Genomic DNA, 17,516 nt, shown 5'->3' with positions numbered 1-17,516 from the left:
GAAAAAGTTTCGGCTCGTTTAAACGTGCACAACAAAACATATCGGTATAAATCAATATGATGTTATGAAATGCATTGGCTATAAGTGAGATTAAATACTTACTTTCGACGTTTCGCTGTTAAAAAGCAACTTCTCGTCTGCTCCGCACCGCGAGTCAAAGAAAAAGTAACTTTTAAATGAGAAAAGTGTAGCGCGCACACAGCACATAAATGTCGTTATACACCATGATGTTATAATATGAATACTGTAAAGCAGCTAAAAACACTTAATTTCGGTGTTTTCCGTCCTCGTATGATCCGCATCGCTTCGCGAGTCAAAGAAAATGGCGTCGCTTGTTTGAAACACTAACGTCACAATGTGAAGCCCCTATTATTATGTACATTTATACCTTAGTTGGTGTTGTTATTCTTTGGTTTATACATTTTGAATTGTATTTACAATGCCTTGTATTAATCTTGTTTTTTGTTGCATTGTAGCCTACTTGAAATGTTTGTAATTTAACTAAAAAAAAAAAAAAACACTGTGAAGCCCAGCCTTCTTTAATCATCTGGACATTGATGAGCGCGATGCAAAAACTGAATTACAAAAGTTACATAACATACAATAAAAATAAAAACCAAGCAAACTGAATAATAATAATAATAATAAAAAAAAATACAGCAATTAATTATACATGATTTTTGTATGATCGGTTGAAGTCCACAGTAGTCGATTGTCGAGTTCACGTGCATAGGTTATCACGCACGTGAACTCGACAATCGACTACTGTGGACTTCGACCGAAAACAGGATGTAAATACAGGTATGAGCGCTGGCTGAATTAACATCATTTTTATTCATATCTTTCACATCTACTGCAGTCAGATTCACTCGTGTTCACTCTGAAGGAATCACTCACATGGCTGGGCACTTGTAATGACATCAAGGACACATAGAGGCTAAAAGCAGGTTTAAAACTGGCCCCATTGAAGTCAACAGGGTGCAAATTTTAAAAAGAGGATAACACGGTGTAGGCAACACCGATTTTTGTCGTTGTTCTCTGTACTGACAGCACTCCAAATTGACAAAAAAATGAGCTCAATGTTAAAGTCCGCGTGAACCGGAAGTTGCAAACGACTTTTCTCCAGTGTTGTGACGTATTTCCCAGTGAAAAGGAATATTGAACAGAGGGCAGGGTTTTACTCTAGCATCTCCTCCTCTCCATCTCTCGCTCATTACAGACTAACGGTCTGAGGGGAGTGGTTAAGCGTTTTCCCAAACCAAGCCGTCAAACCTACGTCATCAGAGAAGGAACGCCATTCCAGACCGGAAGTAACTTTTCAGACTTTGATTAAAGATTACGACGGCAAACAATTTTTTTCTGTGTATTAACTTGCACGGATTAATTGTTCACCACAAGACTAGTAATATGCGCTAACAAAGTAAATCGGGTCAATTTGATTTCAGTTGGACTTTAAAATTGACCGGAGTTCTCCTTTAAGTGAGCTTGCTAATGTTACACACAAACCAACCATTAGACAGCTTCCTTCTAACTATCAAGCCCCGCCCACACGTGATGGGATTGGTCACATGTTTGTGATGCAGGAAACAGGGGCGTTTCTGAGACTGTCTTTGGTTCACTGCAGTTTTAAGGAGGAAATACTCAGAAATGCTGTCGACTTATGAATTTACACATGGTTTGTCTTAAAGCAGATTAAAAACACCACATAGACACATAAACAACATTAAAAGCTGGATTTCACCACAGGGGGACTTTAAATGACTTATGTATAATTCCACTCTGGTGATTTGGTTTTGCAAGAACAACTAATTCAGTGTAAATACTCCAGGTGCATCCTGTTAAGACCAATAAACATAATTAACTTGCTGATGTAATTAATTATGACTAATGAATAATCTATATAATTAAGACCGACCGCATCTAGATGTACAACCAAAACTAAAAATGGCATCAATTGCAGGTGAGATATTTTCATACATTTGAAGAACTATTTCATAGGTTAATCTATTTCTTCTAAATGTCCCGCTTCAGGAGAACCTGAAGACACTATTACCCAGGAAAAAGATCTACCCACAAATCAGGTAAATTGCATGTTTTTGCATTTATGTTAGAAAACCACATGCATTTAATCCTTTTTTTTTTTTTTTTTTTAAACAGTGTCCGTTTGAGAGAAATCTGGAGGCTCTCGATGCCAAAATCTCGGACAGAAAGGAGAAGATCTGGCTCTGCAACATGATCATGAACGACCTGCTGAAAATCCAGAAAATAGTTGCTGTAGGTTTTAATATTGTTTTATAGTTGGTTTTAAAGGGCTTTTTCATCTCCACTCATTCAGATGTTTATTTTGGTAGGAAAAAGGCCTTGAGAACACCTCATATCCAGGACCAGATAACTGAGCAGATTATGATTTGTAATATGTATGTGTGTGCGTTTTATAAATAAAGTCTTGATGTGAAAGTGTTGGGATGGAACGATTTCGTTCTGAAACAAGAAATAAAGTAACAAATCACACAGGGTTTTACTGGTATTGTATTGCTTTTTGATTCAAAAAGTTATTACTTTGCCATAATACTTTATACAAAACAAGCATATGAGAAATTTTCACATTATACATTCTTTAAAAATACAGATCTTTACAGTTTCCTCACACTCAGGGTATCAAAAGCAGTCATTATGGAAGCATTTGTGACTCGACTAACATGCCGGACCAGAAGATCAGAATTTCTGAATAAATATCTTCTATGAAAAGCAACTGTTTAATAAGCTATTTTTGTTGCACTGAAGGACCAAATCATAAGTTAATGCCTTCAAAAGACCCACGTGTGAATGAAAGCGTAATGATGATGATGATGGCACCTGACGAAGGTGGAATGATTCAGAAAAGCACGGATTCAACATGAAAAAAAGCTGATCTTGAAGGTCAAGCGAGTAGTTTTTCACCATTATTTTTCCAAAATTAAAACAAATGCATGATTTTTATGTCATGTGAGTGTCAAAGAAATTACATAAAGCAGCAAAAGTTCTCAACAGGAATATATATATATATATATGTATGTATGTATATATAAACATTGCAATGCCCAGATACAAAACAAAACAACAGATTAAGTCACATCAAACATAACTGTACACAACACAACATTTTGATGGGTTAAGAAAAAAAAGGCTTTTAAAAGTGAAATATTCAATGCAACAGGACAGTTTTACTCTATGATGACTTGCATATGCTAAATATGAACGCTGACACGAGATGTTTGCGTGTGAACATGTACAGATGGAGTGGTTTGGTGCTCTATGACACATTGCATAGTTGTTTTTGTTAGTTGATGAATAAAAATTGGCTTCAGTGGAAATTAATCTTTCATCCTGTAAAGTAATTAGTCCTATATGAAATGTCAACAAACAATAAGGTCAGAAGCATTATTATTATTATTATTATTATTAAGGTACGGTTGATCATGTTTATCGGCTGGATAAGTGCCGTTCATTAGGGAAAGAACTGTGTTGTTCAAACTGTAATGTTCCCGTAATAAGTTTGCACAGCTCATGGATAAAAAGAAAATGTAGTGGATAAATAAATCAAGGGATCAACACTGAGGGAGCGACGCACCGATTCTAGCGTAACGACGACCTCACGCTGTTATTTGGCACTGGACAGGAAAAGGCTCAGTGTTTCTCCAAAGCCGGTTCTCCGTCGGGATCTGAAACGGTGAGGAATGAAAGAGCTGGAGTTGTAAGGCAGTCCTCGAATAACAGGATCTGTGGAGAACTACACACTGTACACACAGCTGACAGTGAAGGCAGTGCAGAGGCTCGTCTCTCGTCTCACACACACACTTCTGTACAAAAATACAAATAAAATCTAATGGCTTAAACATTTATCATTTCAAATCTACTATATATTTACATTACGGTCAGCTAGAGTCTTTACAGCAGTGGTTTATAGGAGAGGGCGAACGAGCGCAGGCTGAACCGGGGCCGGTAGTGCACTGCACACACACACACACACACACTCACACACACTCACACACACACACACACACACTTACTAGCTCGCACACTCGCTCACTGACTCACAATTACTCGCACACACACACACACACACACACACACACACACACACACACACACACACTTACTAGCTCGCACACTCGCTCACTGACTCACAATTACTCGCGCACACACACACACACACACACACACACACACACACACACACACACACACACTTACTAGCTCGCACACTCGCTCACTCACTGACTCACAATTACTCGCACACTCGCTCACTCACACTCACACTCACTGACTCACTCACTCACTCGCACACACTCACTCACAATTACTCACACACACTCACTCACAATTACTCACACACACTCACTCACTCGCACACTCACTAGCTCGCACACTCACACACTCACTCACTCGCACACACACTCACTCGCTGACTCACAATTACTCACACACACACACACACTCGCGCGCACACACACACACACACACACACACACACACACACACACACACTCACTCGCACACTCACACTCACTCACTCACTCACTCACTCACTCAATCACTCACTCAATCAATCACTCACTCACTTACACACTCACTCACACACTATCAATCACTCACTCACACACACACTATCACTCACACATACTCACACACACACACTATCAATCACTCACACACACACTATCAATCACTCACTCACTCACTCATTCACTCACACACTATCAATCACTCACACATACTCACTCACTCCCATCACTCACTCACACACACACACACACACACACACACACACACACACACACACACACACACACACACACACACACACACACTATATACAGTATTTATATACTGCTGCTTGTTCTTCTGAATCCCTGAGCGGGTCATCACTCAACAGAGACTCGTGGGTGTTTCACGAAAGGAAAGTGCAGGAGACGCGACGCAGAAAACACTGCAAACTGTAACAACCAATGAGAGAAAAGAAGAGAAACCCAAGCACATGCCCGTCACAAAGGCAAGATGACAGTGTTTGATTCCATCACAGAGTTTCAAGAGTTCATATTTCATCCAACAATCAAGAGGACTTTTTTTGCATAAATAAAAAGAAAAATTTAAATCAGTCTAAATTCAATTCAGTTTAAATAATAAAAAAAAATGTACATGACATTTCTTTACATTAACATGATGAGGATCGCGGATGAAATGGTCATTAATAGGCAAAATATTCAAAACGTTCGTTTCTTTATGCAGAAAAACCCCAAAAACATTTCCTATCTTTCTTTTGATTACGGGAAATATGACCCAAAGAATTTCTAGACAGGTTTCGTGAGATCCACTTAAATATCTTTCAGGGGAGCGAAAATTGATTGAAAATGTGGGAAAGAGAGCTACATTAATCCAACAATTGAGTATTTTAATAAATTAACATGTATCAAATTAAATACTAAGTTATAGGCAGCCAAAACAAACCTCTAAATTACATTTAAAAGGCAGGTCAATGTTCATCGCAGTTCATCCAGACTGACAAACCGTAAAATAAAACATCTCAAAAATCACATTATCATCATAACCACTGCAGCCTTTCCAATAAATTACACATCATAAAATACTTCAATGTTTCAATGTGCAGGACTTTGCGTAGACGACTTCAAACCATGATGAAGACCTTACTGTTGAAGTCTCATATATATATATATATATATATATATATATATATATATATATATATATATATACCATATATATCCCATGATCGATCTAGTGGATTTTCAAGTTTAAACTCAAGTACAGCATGTACGCCTCTTGTTTTATACGGTGAATCTCTATAAGCAAATATTAATAATCCAGCGGGGTTAAAACGCTAATGAGTCTCAAAGCTAGCACTGCACGATTAATCGCAACGAAACCGCACGCGATTTGGCAAAGGCTGCGATTATTTAATGCACAGTTTGTGCAGCGGCTGATTGGTAGTAAATGCTTCTCCATCTGAACACCAGAGGGTGTCTAACACACACACACACACACACACACACACACACACACACACACACACACACACACGATGATAACGCACATCATTCCAGGAAATCCCTATGGGCATCATAGTATCTCTGTATCTGAATAAACAGAAGATTGAAACGCTTAACTAATGACTAATAAACACACGACTGCCTTATTCTCTTTAAGAAGCTCATCACCTCACAGAAGGAGGAGCTCAACTGTCCTTATGAAGTGAGTTTGGAGTAAAAGCATGTTAGTAAATGTTATCTTTTGTTGGACAAGAGCTTCATAAATACTTTTTTTGAAAAATGCATAAATGCTTTTGGTCTCATAAACGTTTGGAAAGATGTGTTGCTTTTTCAAATGCACGTTTATAAGTGACAGTGACTCGAACCCGCAGTGCGTTCAGACGGAGCAGCGTTTACAGAGCCGATCATCAATGACAAGCTGCGCATAACAAATAATCACAGCCTTTGCCATTTCAAAATCGCGATAAGCCAATTTGATTTAAGTGCGATTACATGTAAATTGCGATTAATCGTGCAGCGCTAACTCAGAGCATTGTGAGAAGCTGAACTACTCTGCCTGGTGCCCTAAACTGCTCTGCCTGCCTTAAAAGTGCACCATAAACCACTGGTTTGGATGGTGTGTGTGAGATACGCATCTGTACACGGTACAGATGAACCTCTAGGGGGCGCCGCTGGGGAACTGGTCCAGCAGGGCCTCGATGTTGGCCGTGGTCTCCGGGCTGAGCAGATCCAGGCCGTCGGTGGGGGGGTCAGGGGTCACCGGGTCGGGGATGGGCTCTGATGGAGGATCCTCAGGGAGAGATGGAGGAGCAGGAGGAGGTGATGTGGTCTTGGTCTTCTCCACTGAGGAGACAGTGCTCTTGTCTTTAGCCGAGTCTCTGCAGGCGCACTGACACTGGCAGGACTCCTCCTGCTTGATGATGATCACCGGCAGGCTCAGGCCGATCTGCTGCACTGCGTTCCCTGAAACACAAACACACCTAGCTGTGATAATCCACATTACTAGTGAAGTAAAATAATTTAAAGTTGACATATTGTGTCCCTTTTTCACAAGATGTCATATAAATATCTGGTGTCTCCAGAATACGACTGAAATTTCAGCTCAAAATTCACGACCAGATCATTTGTTACAGCTTAAAGCTGCCGTCGGCAAGATTTTTTTGATCCTATTCACTGAAACCGACACTATGCTCCGACAGAACAACATAAATCAGCCGGTTTTAGAAAAACCCTGCGCTTCTACCTCCACCTGGAGCCTGTTATTTGTTGTGCAAAAATCCAGCGCTGCCGGTTCCTCTGGTCCAATCAGCGCAGGGCTGTGCGAGATCTTTTGCGGGACAGTTCGTGCACACGCCACAGATCTCCCCTCCCCGCGCACGTTACTATATCACATGCACACGCCTGAAGTTCGCAAGTGTGTTGGATTGTACAAAGCGTGATGGCGGAGAGAAAATCTACTAACAAGCTTCCAATTCCTCGGTTAACAACCAGAGCTAGGAGATACAAAACAACCAAGGAACAGAAAAATTATGCTTCGATGGTGAAGAGACGGTGTGTTCACAGAAGATCTGGTGCACACGCGTGGTAGTGGGGGAGGGGCATGAGAGTTGTAAACATTAAACATTTTAAAAAAGTCCCCTCAATCTGCCAGACTTGCCGACTGCAGCTTTAATATTATATTTAATATTTATATTAAATGTGCCGTTTTTGTGTTTGTCCCTTTAAATGCAAATGAGCTGTTGCCCAGCCTTCGTTCAGAAGAGGGCGAAGCCTTTACACGAGCCTCAGATACTCCAGCAATAACAAAACAGGCCAATCTTACTCATCAAAATCTCAGAAATAACCAAACAAATAAACACAGCCAGCTGTGACAATCCGTATTACACTCTGTTATTGGGCTGCATCCATAGGCGTCGATTTCGGGGGGGACGGTGGGGACGCGTACCCACCAGATTTCGTCATGAGTCATTTTGTACCCACCACTTTTAACTTCCGTCCATATTAATTTGACTTTTGGTTAGAATTTTTTGACCGTTTTCAGTGGTTATGAGGAGCAATATGAGAGAAATGTGGTAATCATTGTCTGACCCAACAAAAAAACATTATAATATTAATTTTATTTTATTTTTCATGTTCGCATTTATGAGGGAAAAAACAACGTGTCAGTCCTCGGGTACGGACGTGAGCGCTCTGAAAGCGGCACTAAAAGACTGCTTTACAACTTTCACAGAGACCTCAAACAGAACAGCTGCCTTTCTTTAAATTTAATTTCGTTTTGTATTAATTATATCTTAATTTTAATCAATGTTTCATGAACCAATTGCCTGGATTTAATAAATAAGAAGTAAATATAGCAGAATCACGACATGGAGGCGCCGGCGAGTGAACTGGAGTTCGTCTCATAAATGAACCGAAACTCAGCGTATAATGCACATTCACATTCACAGCGTATTTAGACACATTTAGATGCATTCATAATCATTACTTTTACCGGTTCTTTGTGGCAAGCTTTATGCGTGCGGTCGTGCGCTTGAGTGCGGCTATATTACGTAAGCTCATTATCCTGTAGGCTATATAAGTAATTAAATTAATATAAAGGGGCGATTTGTCCACGAATGACTTAAATGAACAACTAGCCTACTAGTCGACTAGAAAAAAAAAAAAACTTTTAGTCGGAAGCAGCCCTTATTCCACATATTTTCGAACCAGGCAACAGGACATCTGTGTTGAGCGAGCGACCCTGCGGAATGAAGGAGCGGAGCGGAATATTCAGAAATGCGCTCTCCACTCACGAGCTCTGATCGGAACAAACCCGAACCTCACTGTCTGCTGAACTTGCGCAGAAACATCAAAATATAACCAGCTTTTTAAAATGTTTTTTTAAAACTAAACACTATTTTAGCACAAATTATGAGCTTATTGGCGATTTTTTTATAATTATTGACAAAATTAGAATGTAGTAAAAGTTTTTTTTTGTTTTTTTTTTAAAGTTTTGGGTGGGCCTGTTGAAAAGTGGGGCCGTGCCTGAGCTACAGGACATCGTCTTTCAAAACATAACCTGCGCGAAAGAGAAAAAAAATGAATGCGTCATTGTACCCAGCACTTCTGAAAAAGCACTTCCGAATGCATCTCTGTCCCCAGCACATTTCAAACCAAACTGACGCCCATGGTTGCACCATGATGATCTTGGTTATCGATGTATTGGCCAATGATCGGTATCGGCCAATTAAAGCTATTATTTTCACTATCGGCCATCGGCAGATTGATTAAAAACAGCCGGTGATCAGAGCCGATTATATCCTGACAATCAAAAGGGTGCGGAAAAACGTGAATTGGACAAATAAATGCAACAGAACGGAAATACACATTAAACAGTGTTTTAAGTTTTTCATGAAGATGTACCAACAGAGATATTCAGATAAATAACAGCCTATGGGGAAAAAAAGGAATAATCAATCAAATGCAAAATAACTGCATATAACGCTGCATAGTCTTACTGTGCACATTAAATATAGATGAATCCTTATTAAAGATTTATTTTGTCATTTGCTGTTTGATTATCATTAATGACAGACTGCAGCATATATTAGGCTGCTGTCACTTTAAGAGCTGCACGGACCTAATATACTGTTACACGCGTTTTCTTTCTCAACTCTGTACGTTTACTTAAGACGAAACCCCCTGTGTTTACATGAATACTCTACTATTTTTTGTGTGTACGCATTTAGCAGTGTATCCGAAGCCCTTTTGCGTATCCGCGTTCGGCTCCGACTTAGAGCGGAAAGCTGCCAGGGGAACAGTTTGCGCCTTACTGCGCTTTTAATAACACTGTTTAAAATCAAACACGTCCCACAGTTTAGCATCAGCAGACTGCATTTTACTACACTCTTTTAGGGTGTACTACTACATACTTATTAGGTGATTTGGATGTTAAAGGTGAGGCATGTGAGATTGACAACTAGCGGTTGAAATGGGTACTGCAGTCCAAATTAAAAATATGGGAGATCGTTGTTTATTTTATATGGATACCAAGGCTTATTAGGTCGAGTAGAATCTGCAATCTCTGACCAAGTTTGTTTGCTGGCTTCCATATGCTGTGTTTTCCGCCAATTCGCAACCTGTGGTGGCGAAATACTACTGGGTGAATTGGCAACGTGCCGTATCACAGACAAAAACAGACATTGCGACACGGAACGCACATTTCAGAGTAAAATAACTGGCTGTAGATTTGTTTTTTAGAGAAACGAATATGTAAACTCAGCATGTTTCCTAAATATCTGCAAACATATTATGGTGTTTTTATGCTTTAGTACAGTATAAAACTTACATACAGCACCTTTATATCAATTTTGATTAATTGCACAGCCCTAGCTTCGGCTTACATCACAGCACTGAAACTGCTCTAGTAAAGGTTGTCAATGACCTTTTACTCCTCTGGTGATTTGGGAAATATCTTCATTCTCTTATTGCTTGACCTCAGCTCAGCTTTTGACACTGTCTGCCACAAACTATCTCGCCTTTCAGAGATTGGCATCAGGCGTGGCATTATCCTGGTTCTCTTCATATCTCAAGGATAGGCAATACTACATCTCAATGACAATTACAAATCCCCCCACAGTATCGCTCAAACAGGGTGTTCCCCAGGGTTCAGTTCTCTGTCCGTTATTATTCACTATCTACATTTTGCCTCTTGGACAGATTATTCAGCGTAATTGTTTTTATCACTGCTGTGCTGACGATACTCAAATATACACGGCTTGCCAGTCAGATTCTATCCACCAGACTGGCTCGTTATCCTAATGTGTCAATGAATGGAAAGAGAGAGTGTGTGCACATGGTTGCCAGGTTGGGAAGATTAAGCAGAAAATGCATCTATTTAACAGAAAAACCCTGATTGGGGGATTTAAACCCTTGATATCTGGCGACCCCGAGCATGAACTCTTGGAGGCTTGTTACAAATGCAAGACAAATAAATAACCAACGGGCCAATATGGCAGACGATTACGCTTAATTAATCGAGAAAAGCAGAAACTAGAATCGCAATTACAAATTTCAATAGCCCTACTCAGTTGTCCTTTTAACTTTCAGTGAAATAAACAGAAGCAGCTCTGCAAAAACAGCACATAACATAGCAAAATATTCAATCATACCTGAATGTCCACCGACTGGTATGGCTGTTGTAAAAAAGACTTTCTCTACTTTTGGACCCTGAAAATAAAAACAGTAGTAATGTCAACCAACAAAAAAAATCAGAAGAATAAATTTGTGGCATTAATTCAAACAACTATCTGATAAAAACCACAGAGAAAAAACGTAAAGCTAAAGCTAAAGTAGAGTTTAGTTAAACCGCCGGACCTGTTGTTCTGGGTTCTGCTGCGCACTGGCGGCACTGCTGAGGATCCACTGCAGGTTCTGATCGGACATGACGATACTGGGCTGCAGGCCGAGGGTGGGGGCGATGGTGATCGTAGGAGGAGGAGGAGGAAGAGGAGGAGGAAGAGGAGGCGGAAGAGGAGGAGCCAAAGGCACTGTGTGTGTCACCTCCGCGGTCACGGAGACGCTAGTCGCGGTCGACCCCGGCTGAGCCACGAAGAGCGGCGCGACCGAGGGAGCCGGTGGAGCCGATGGAGCGGAGAGAGCGGGTGGAGCTGATGGAGCGATGGGCACTTCTGGCGAGAGTGATGAAGTGGGCGGAGTCAGTGACGAGCTGCCGGCGGCAGGAGGCGGAGCCGGCTGTGAGGTGGGCGGAGTCTGAGCCTCAGGTGATGTGATGGGGGATGAAGAGGGCGGAGGGAACACGTCTGAGGCTGACGGAGGACACGAGTCCAGGCCGAACACCTCACCGGGGTGATCTGGAGACACAGAGGCGGGACACACGTCAGACTGAGGGACGGCACATGGGATGATCGGTCATTCCTACTAGGCAGCACGTCACATGTTCCCTTCGTTAATATACTAGTTACAAATTTTAAAATGAAAAACATGTCATCAAAATATCACCATTTCATCAACTGTTTTTAAAAGTCCAAGCGCGTCACTAACACAATTCAATTAAACACAATCATGTTTTAATATGTCGTTACCATTCTTTAGCTTATTGCTAAAAATTTTTATGTTTCAACACATTGATATTGCTAGAATGTTGATACCATGTTTCTAATGTTTTTGCACATGGGTAGCATGTTTCAACACATTGTTAACATGTTTTCGCTTGTTGCCAGAATGATTTTTAACATGTATACCATATTTTAACATGTTTCTAACATTTCTTAGCATGTTCTTAGTGTCTTTTAACACCCTGACAGTGCTAATATGGTTTAAAATGTTGTTAAAATGTTTCTGACATGTTTTAGCATGTTGCTAACATGTCTAATGTTTTAGCACATTGATATTGCTAGCATGTTTCAACATGTTGATACCATGTTTCTAATGTTTCTGCCCATGGATAGCATGTTTTAACACATCGATAACATGTGACACTTGGTTACAATGTTCTAACATGTTTCTAGCATGTTTTAAAACACTGACAGCGCTAACACGTTTTAAAATGTTTCTAACATGTTTTAACACATCGATATCGCTAGCATGTTTCAACAATGTTGATACGATGTTTCTAATATGTTTTTGTGGTTACCATGTTAAAGCACCTTGCTAATATGTTTTACAGGCATGAAAACTCCTCACCTTTCGGCGAAATTCGAAATTCCAGTCTGACAACTGGACACACTGCCGAACAAAGAACCGCACGTCGGAAAGCAAGCCTGAGGTAAGTTAGCTTACAATGTTAACTGTCCTGTCAGTTACAGACAGCGATGTTGCCAATGTCATTATTGTTAATTTTGACATAGAAGTGGGCGGGATAATATCGCGAGCGGGCGCGGGCGCCGTGAGCTCTGAGCTAGCAGGAACGAGTAGTGAGTTGTCGTCGAAAAAGATGGATAACGCAAAAAAGCTGTCGGGGGCTAAAAATAGAAAAAGAAAGAGGGGAAATGAGATGGCATGTCAACTGATGCGACAGCAGCTAAACAAGTGGATGGTGAAAGGCATTTGTTGCATTTCAGTGCATTTGTTTTACAATATATGGCTATTACTATCATGGGATTAATATTATAACTATTATAAACTATAACTATTATAACTAACTAAAAGAGTTTTGAATTTTTCTTTGTTTAATTTGCACCAGATTGATGAATTTAACATTAAAAAGCACAACATTTTCTGACGGGGGAGCATGCCCCCCAACCCCCCTAGAGTGGCAGAGGTCCACTCACCACAGTGATCCAAAAAAACACTGGTATTACTATGCCAATGCAGCTTACAGATTTTGGGGGGGGATTCATCACTGTGGAGTATAGTTCAATTCTATTAATAAGTGAGATTTTTGTACTTATTTCATCTGTTTGTGTTAACTCTCATGCGTTCCTACTCTCATTACATTTTTTTTGGGGGGGGGGGGGGGGGTGTATATGCCGCATCCTTCTCACCTTTTTTACCCCTGACCTGTTTTCATGCCTGGTTTTAACAATTGCTAGCATGATTTAACATACTGTAAACGTTTCACCAAACTGCTACCACATTGCTAACATGTTTTAACTTATTGCTAACATTTTTAATGTTTCAACACATTGATATTGCTAACATTTTTCAACATGTTGATACCATGTTACTAATAAGTTTTTGCACATGGGTAGCATGTTTTAACTCATTGATAACATGTTTTCGCTTGTTGCCAGAATGATTTCAACGTGTTTTAAGATGTGGTTACCAAGTTTTTAACATTTCTTAGCATGTTGCTAAAATGTTTTAACACATTGACATGTTTTAGCCCATTTCTAAGCATGTTCCTAGTATGTTTTAACACACAGACAGTGCTATCATGTTTTAACACATATATATTATGTTTTAACACATGAGTAGCATATTTTAACACAGAAAGTTTTAACACATTGCTTACATGTTTTAACTAGTGCTGTCAATTCAATTATAATAATAATAAAAAAACAATCACACAGCATGTTATGTAACAGTAGCCAAAGGTTGCCAGGAAAAAAACGCACGCGTTAATTTTACTGTGTTAATTGCGTCAAATATTTGTAACGCGTTAAAATGAAAAAATTATTGAAATGAATTATTGAAAAATGAAAGCATTAATTTTGACAGCACATATTTTAATCATGTTCCTAGCATGTTTTAACACATTTCTAGAATGTTTGCTATGTTGCTAACATGTTTTACAATTCCAAAAATAAAAAAGTGCACTGTAAATACCTTAATGATGCACTTAATTAACGATAAAATGAAGAACTATGGACACTTCATTCACTCGTCTGTTGCAGACTCCAATACTGAATGACGACAAAACCTTATAATATTCATAACTACACGGTAGAGTACATAGTGCATTATTACAACTATTGTTAACAACCAAGTTTTAGCACATTGGCAGCATTTTGTAGTGCATTGCTATCATGTTTTAACACCTTGATAGCATGTTTTCAACATATTGATATAACTTTGTTAACGGGTTTCTAGCATGCTTTAACACATTGCGAATGTGTTTCGAGCAAGTCTCTGAAGGTCTGGCATACACAAAAATAATACAAAATTAATAATTCCCGCCCAAGGCACATGCTTAATAAAGGGCCTGGTTGAGTTAGTTAGTAGTGTGTTGAAACTGGTGGTAAGGCGAGGGACATTTCCAAAACACACTCGAAGCGCTCGACCAATCACAACACACTGCTCCAGCCGACCAATCAGAGCACAGTGTGCTTTTCAGAAGGAGGGGCTTCATAGAGACAGGAACTAAACAGAGCGTTACTGACAGACTGGGAAGAGAGGAGCCGCAACAATGGAGAATATGAGGAAAAATAATGAAAACCTGTTCAAGTGGAGCCCAACAACAACAACAAGACTTTGAAAAAGGTCCTCTTTAGCACATGCTTATCCATTTTTAACAGTTGAAAGCGTACTGCATAACAGAAGTGACTCGAGTGCCTTTGAACACAGTGAGCTCTAAAGGTTCTTGCCTGTGGTTTTGGGGTCGTCCTGGCTGACACTGTTCTCAGGACTCTGGAACATCAGCTCAAAGATTCGTATGGGGGTGACGCTGTTCAGATCCAAACCCTGAGACTGAGACATGAACATGTGCTGAGATGCACTCTATGTATCTGGGAGACGACTGAAAAAAAAAGCTCTGTGTAAAAAAATGAGGGCGCAAACTCACATTGTGGTTCTCCTGGAGCTCAGAGTCAGTGGAAATGAGGCTCAAATCACTGAGGCACAGCGAGTGATTCGCATCCTGCGGTTGAACAAGGACAACAGGACCAATTAAGTCCACGGCCACAAAGTGTTGGTGTAATAAAGGGCAGTGAGTGTGTGAGTGAGCACCTCTGACAGCGGATGAGCGCTCACGGTGAACGCCGGGCCTTTGTCGTGACCCCGGATGTGGCTCTTCAGGCTGTACTGAGAGCTGAAGGTCTTCTCACAGCCGTCGCTCGGACAGAAGAACGGCTTCTCTCCTGGAACAGGGAAAGAGACGGTAGAGGAAGAAATTAGGGATGCAATGATAAGAAAACTTTGTCCGATACCAATAAGTCTTTATATTTGAAAGCCGATAACCGATAAATGGCAGATAAATCTAAATCCAAAATTTATATAATAACTGTATTTTATATAATTATATAATTAACTGTATTTTCCTTTTTTCAAGTTTTTCTGATCATAATTCAAGAAATTCATAACCATCATGTTGAACGGTGCGCATCTGAAGTGTCTAATCTGGAGGAATAATCCATTATTTATCGGCTTTAATATATCGGTTAAATGTTCTTATCAGGCTGATCATGATAACATTAGACCGAACATACATTGTCCGATACCGATATGGTGGCCGATATATCGAGCATCCCAAGAAGAAATGGAGATTCTCTAATCTAAATAAAATTGTAATTTCAGCACAACAATTGTTTGTTGCAAACAAAGCCAGAATCAATAACTTTAGTACTGACTGAGGTGAATCTGAACAGACAAAAAGTGGCATAAGTAAAATATTGATATTTTTTTTAAATAGAAATATTGCTAATATCAAAGTTATTCTTACGTTTACTTTATAAAAATCTGTAAATATTTCACAGCAAAAATCAAATATCAAATATGATGCTGTAGTTTTTTTTGTGTGTGTGTGTGTGTGTGCGTTGCTTTGATTTTGCCTGTTTTGAGCAGTGTCTTACCAGTGTGTGTCCGTACATGTGTTTTCAGGTGATGACTAGCAGCGAAAGCCTTACCACAGCCATCATGGTCACACCTGCACACACAAACACAACAGTAGCCTCTAATAGTGCATCCATCTTTGCTAATATGCAAACACAGCACGTCCATGATTTAGCACTAGTGCTGGGTGTCGAGCTCAATACTTTAGGCACCGACCGAACTGCCATGACACCATAGACTAGAGTATCAAAAAATGTCTTGTCGTTCGGGACCAAATGTCTTGATACCTGAGGGGTTAATCTAGTCAACGTCAGTGAGCCAATAAGCACGCAGCATGTCTGATGTGCCCGAATCAAGAGCTGGTGATCAAGGAAAAACACTAGTTTATGTCGGCTTGATGGACACAGAGCCGCTCACTGACACAGACATGCAGGATTCATATTTACATAGTCCTTTTGCAGTGTAATATTCTCACTTTAACAACATTTTTTCATTTGAGAGAAACTATGATCTCATCACAGAAGAAGCTCTACACGGCAACCCGTCAAAATAAAAGTTTGGTTTAACTTAAAGAAACTGCGAGAGGAATATATTACTCTTGTACAGTGTAATGTACATCTCAATGTACTACTACTAATAATAATACAATTATTAAAACAAATATTCTTCCAGGTTATAATTTTAACAGTAAACCTCTGTTGTGTAGCACTTGTTTGCCAAAAAATTAAAGGGCTTGTTTAATTTTCATTTGAATAAACGATAAAGTAATGTTTTATGCCTTCATTTGATTACCAGAAAAATTTAAAAACACAACATAGAATTTAAAAAAATTACTACAAATAAATTTCATATGCCCTAATAATTGTAAACAAATTAATCAATTCAGTTGTTTTTATGAATTCAATTAATTAGATATGTTTTTGATATTAAACCATTAACATGGAATGCAGAGAAAATAAAACAGAAATCAAAGAACTGTTTAAGTAATAAATTGCTGTTAAACTAAACAAGTTTCATAATTACACATGCTTTTGAACAATCACATTTAATTTAGCAGGTCGGCTGCATTAACAGTTCAGCTTTCTTGTTTTTCCCCCTCTTCACATTAATGCTATACCATAAAATTGGTATCGGAAAAAGTATCGATCAGGAACCGGTATTGATATCGAATATCTTTGAACGATACCCAACAATATTTAACACGTGTATGGAAGTAAAATAATGCCAAATGTTTTTGAAACAAAAAAGCCTGTTGAATTG

At 39.5% G+C, this 17,516-nt stretch overlaps 1 protein-coding gene across 2 annotated transcripts in view; it reads right to left on the bottom strand.

The window, feature by feature from the left end:
* Positions 1-3,269: 3,269 nt before the first annotated feature.
* Positions 3,270-17,516, bottom strand: part of mtf1 (metal-regulatory transcription factor 1) — a 35,388-nt gene continuing 21,141 nt past the window's right edge. Inside the window, exons 6-13 of one of the 2 annotated variants that reach the window (XM_079895088.1) lie at positions 16,277-16,350; positions 15,435-15,565; positions 15,271-15,345; positions 15,074-15,176; positions 11,403-11,899; positions 11,198-11,255; positions 6,704-7,010; positions 3,270-3,701 (exon numbers count right to left, since the gene is read on the bottom strand). In XM_079895088.1, the coding sequence (XP_079751214.1) occupies positions 6,706-7,010; positions 11,198-11,255; positions 11,403-11,899; positions 15,074-15,176; positions 15,271-15,345; positions 15,435-15,565; positions 16,277-16,350 (1,243 nt within the window). In that variant the 3' untranslated portion in view covers positions 3,270-3,701; positions 6,704-6,705. Of the gene's footprint in view, positions 3,702-6,139; positions 7,011-11,197; positions 11,256-11,402; positions 11,900-15,073; positions 15,177-15,270; positions 15,346-15,434; positions 15,566-16,276; positions 16,351-17,516 lie in introns of those variants that run through there. The other variant, XM_079895087.1, reaches the window with a different exon arrangement.

Source organism: Squalius cephalus, assembly GCF_949319135.1.
Source record: "Squalius cephalus genome assembly, chromosome: 15".
NCBI lineage: Eukaryota > Metazoa > Chordata > Actinopteri > Cypriniformes > Leuciscidae > Squalius > Squalius cephalus.
Note: the sequence above shows the minus strand (reverse complement) of the source record. Positions and strands in the feature narration are given on the sequence as shown.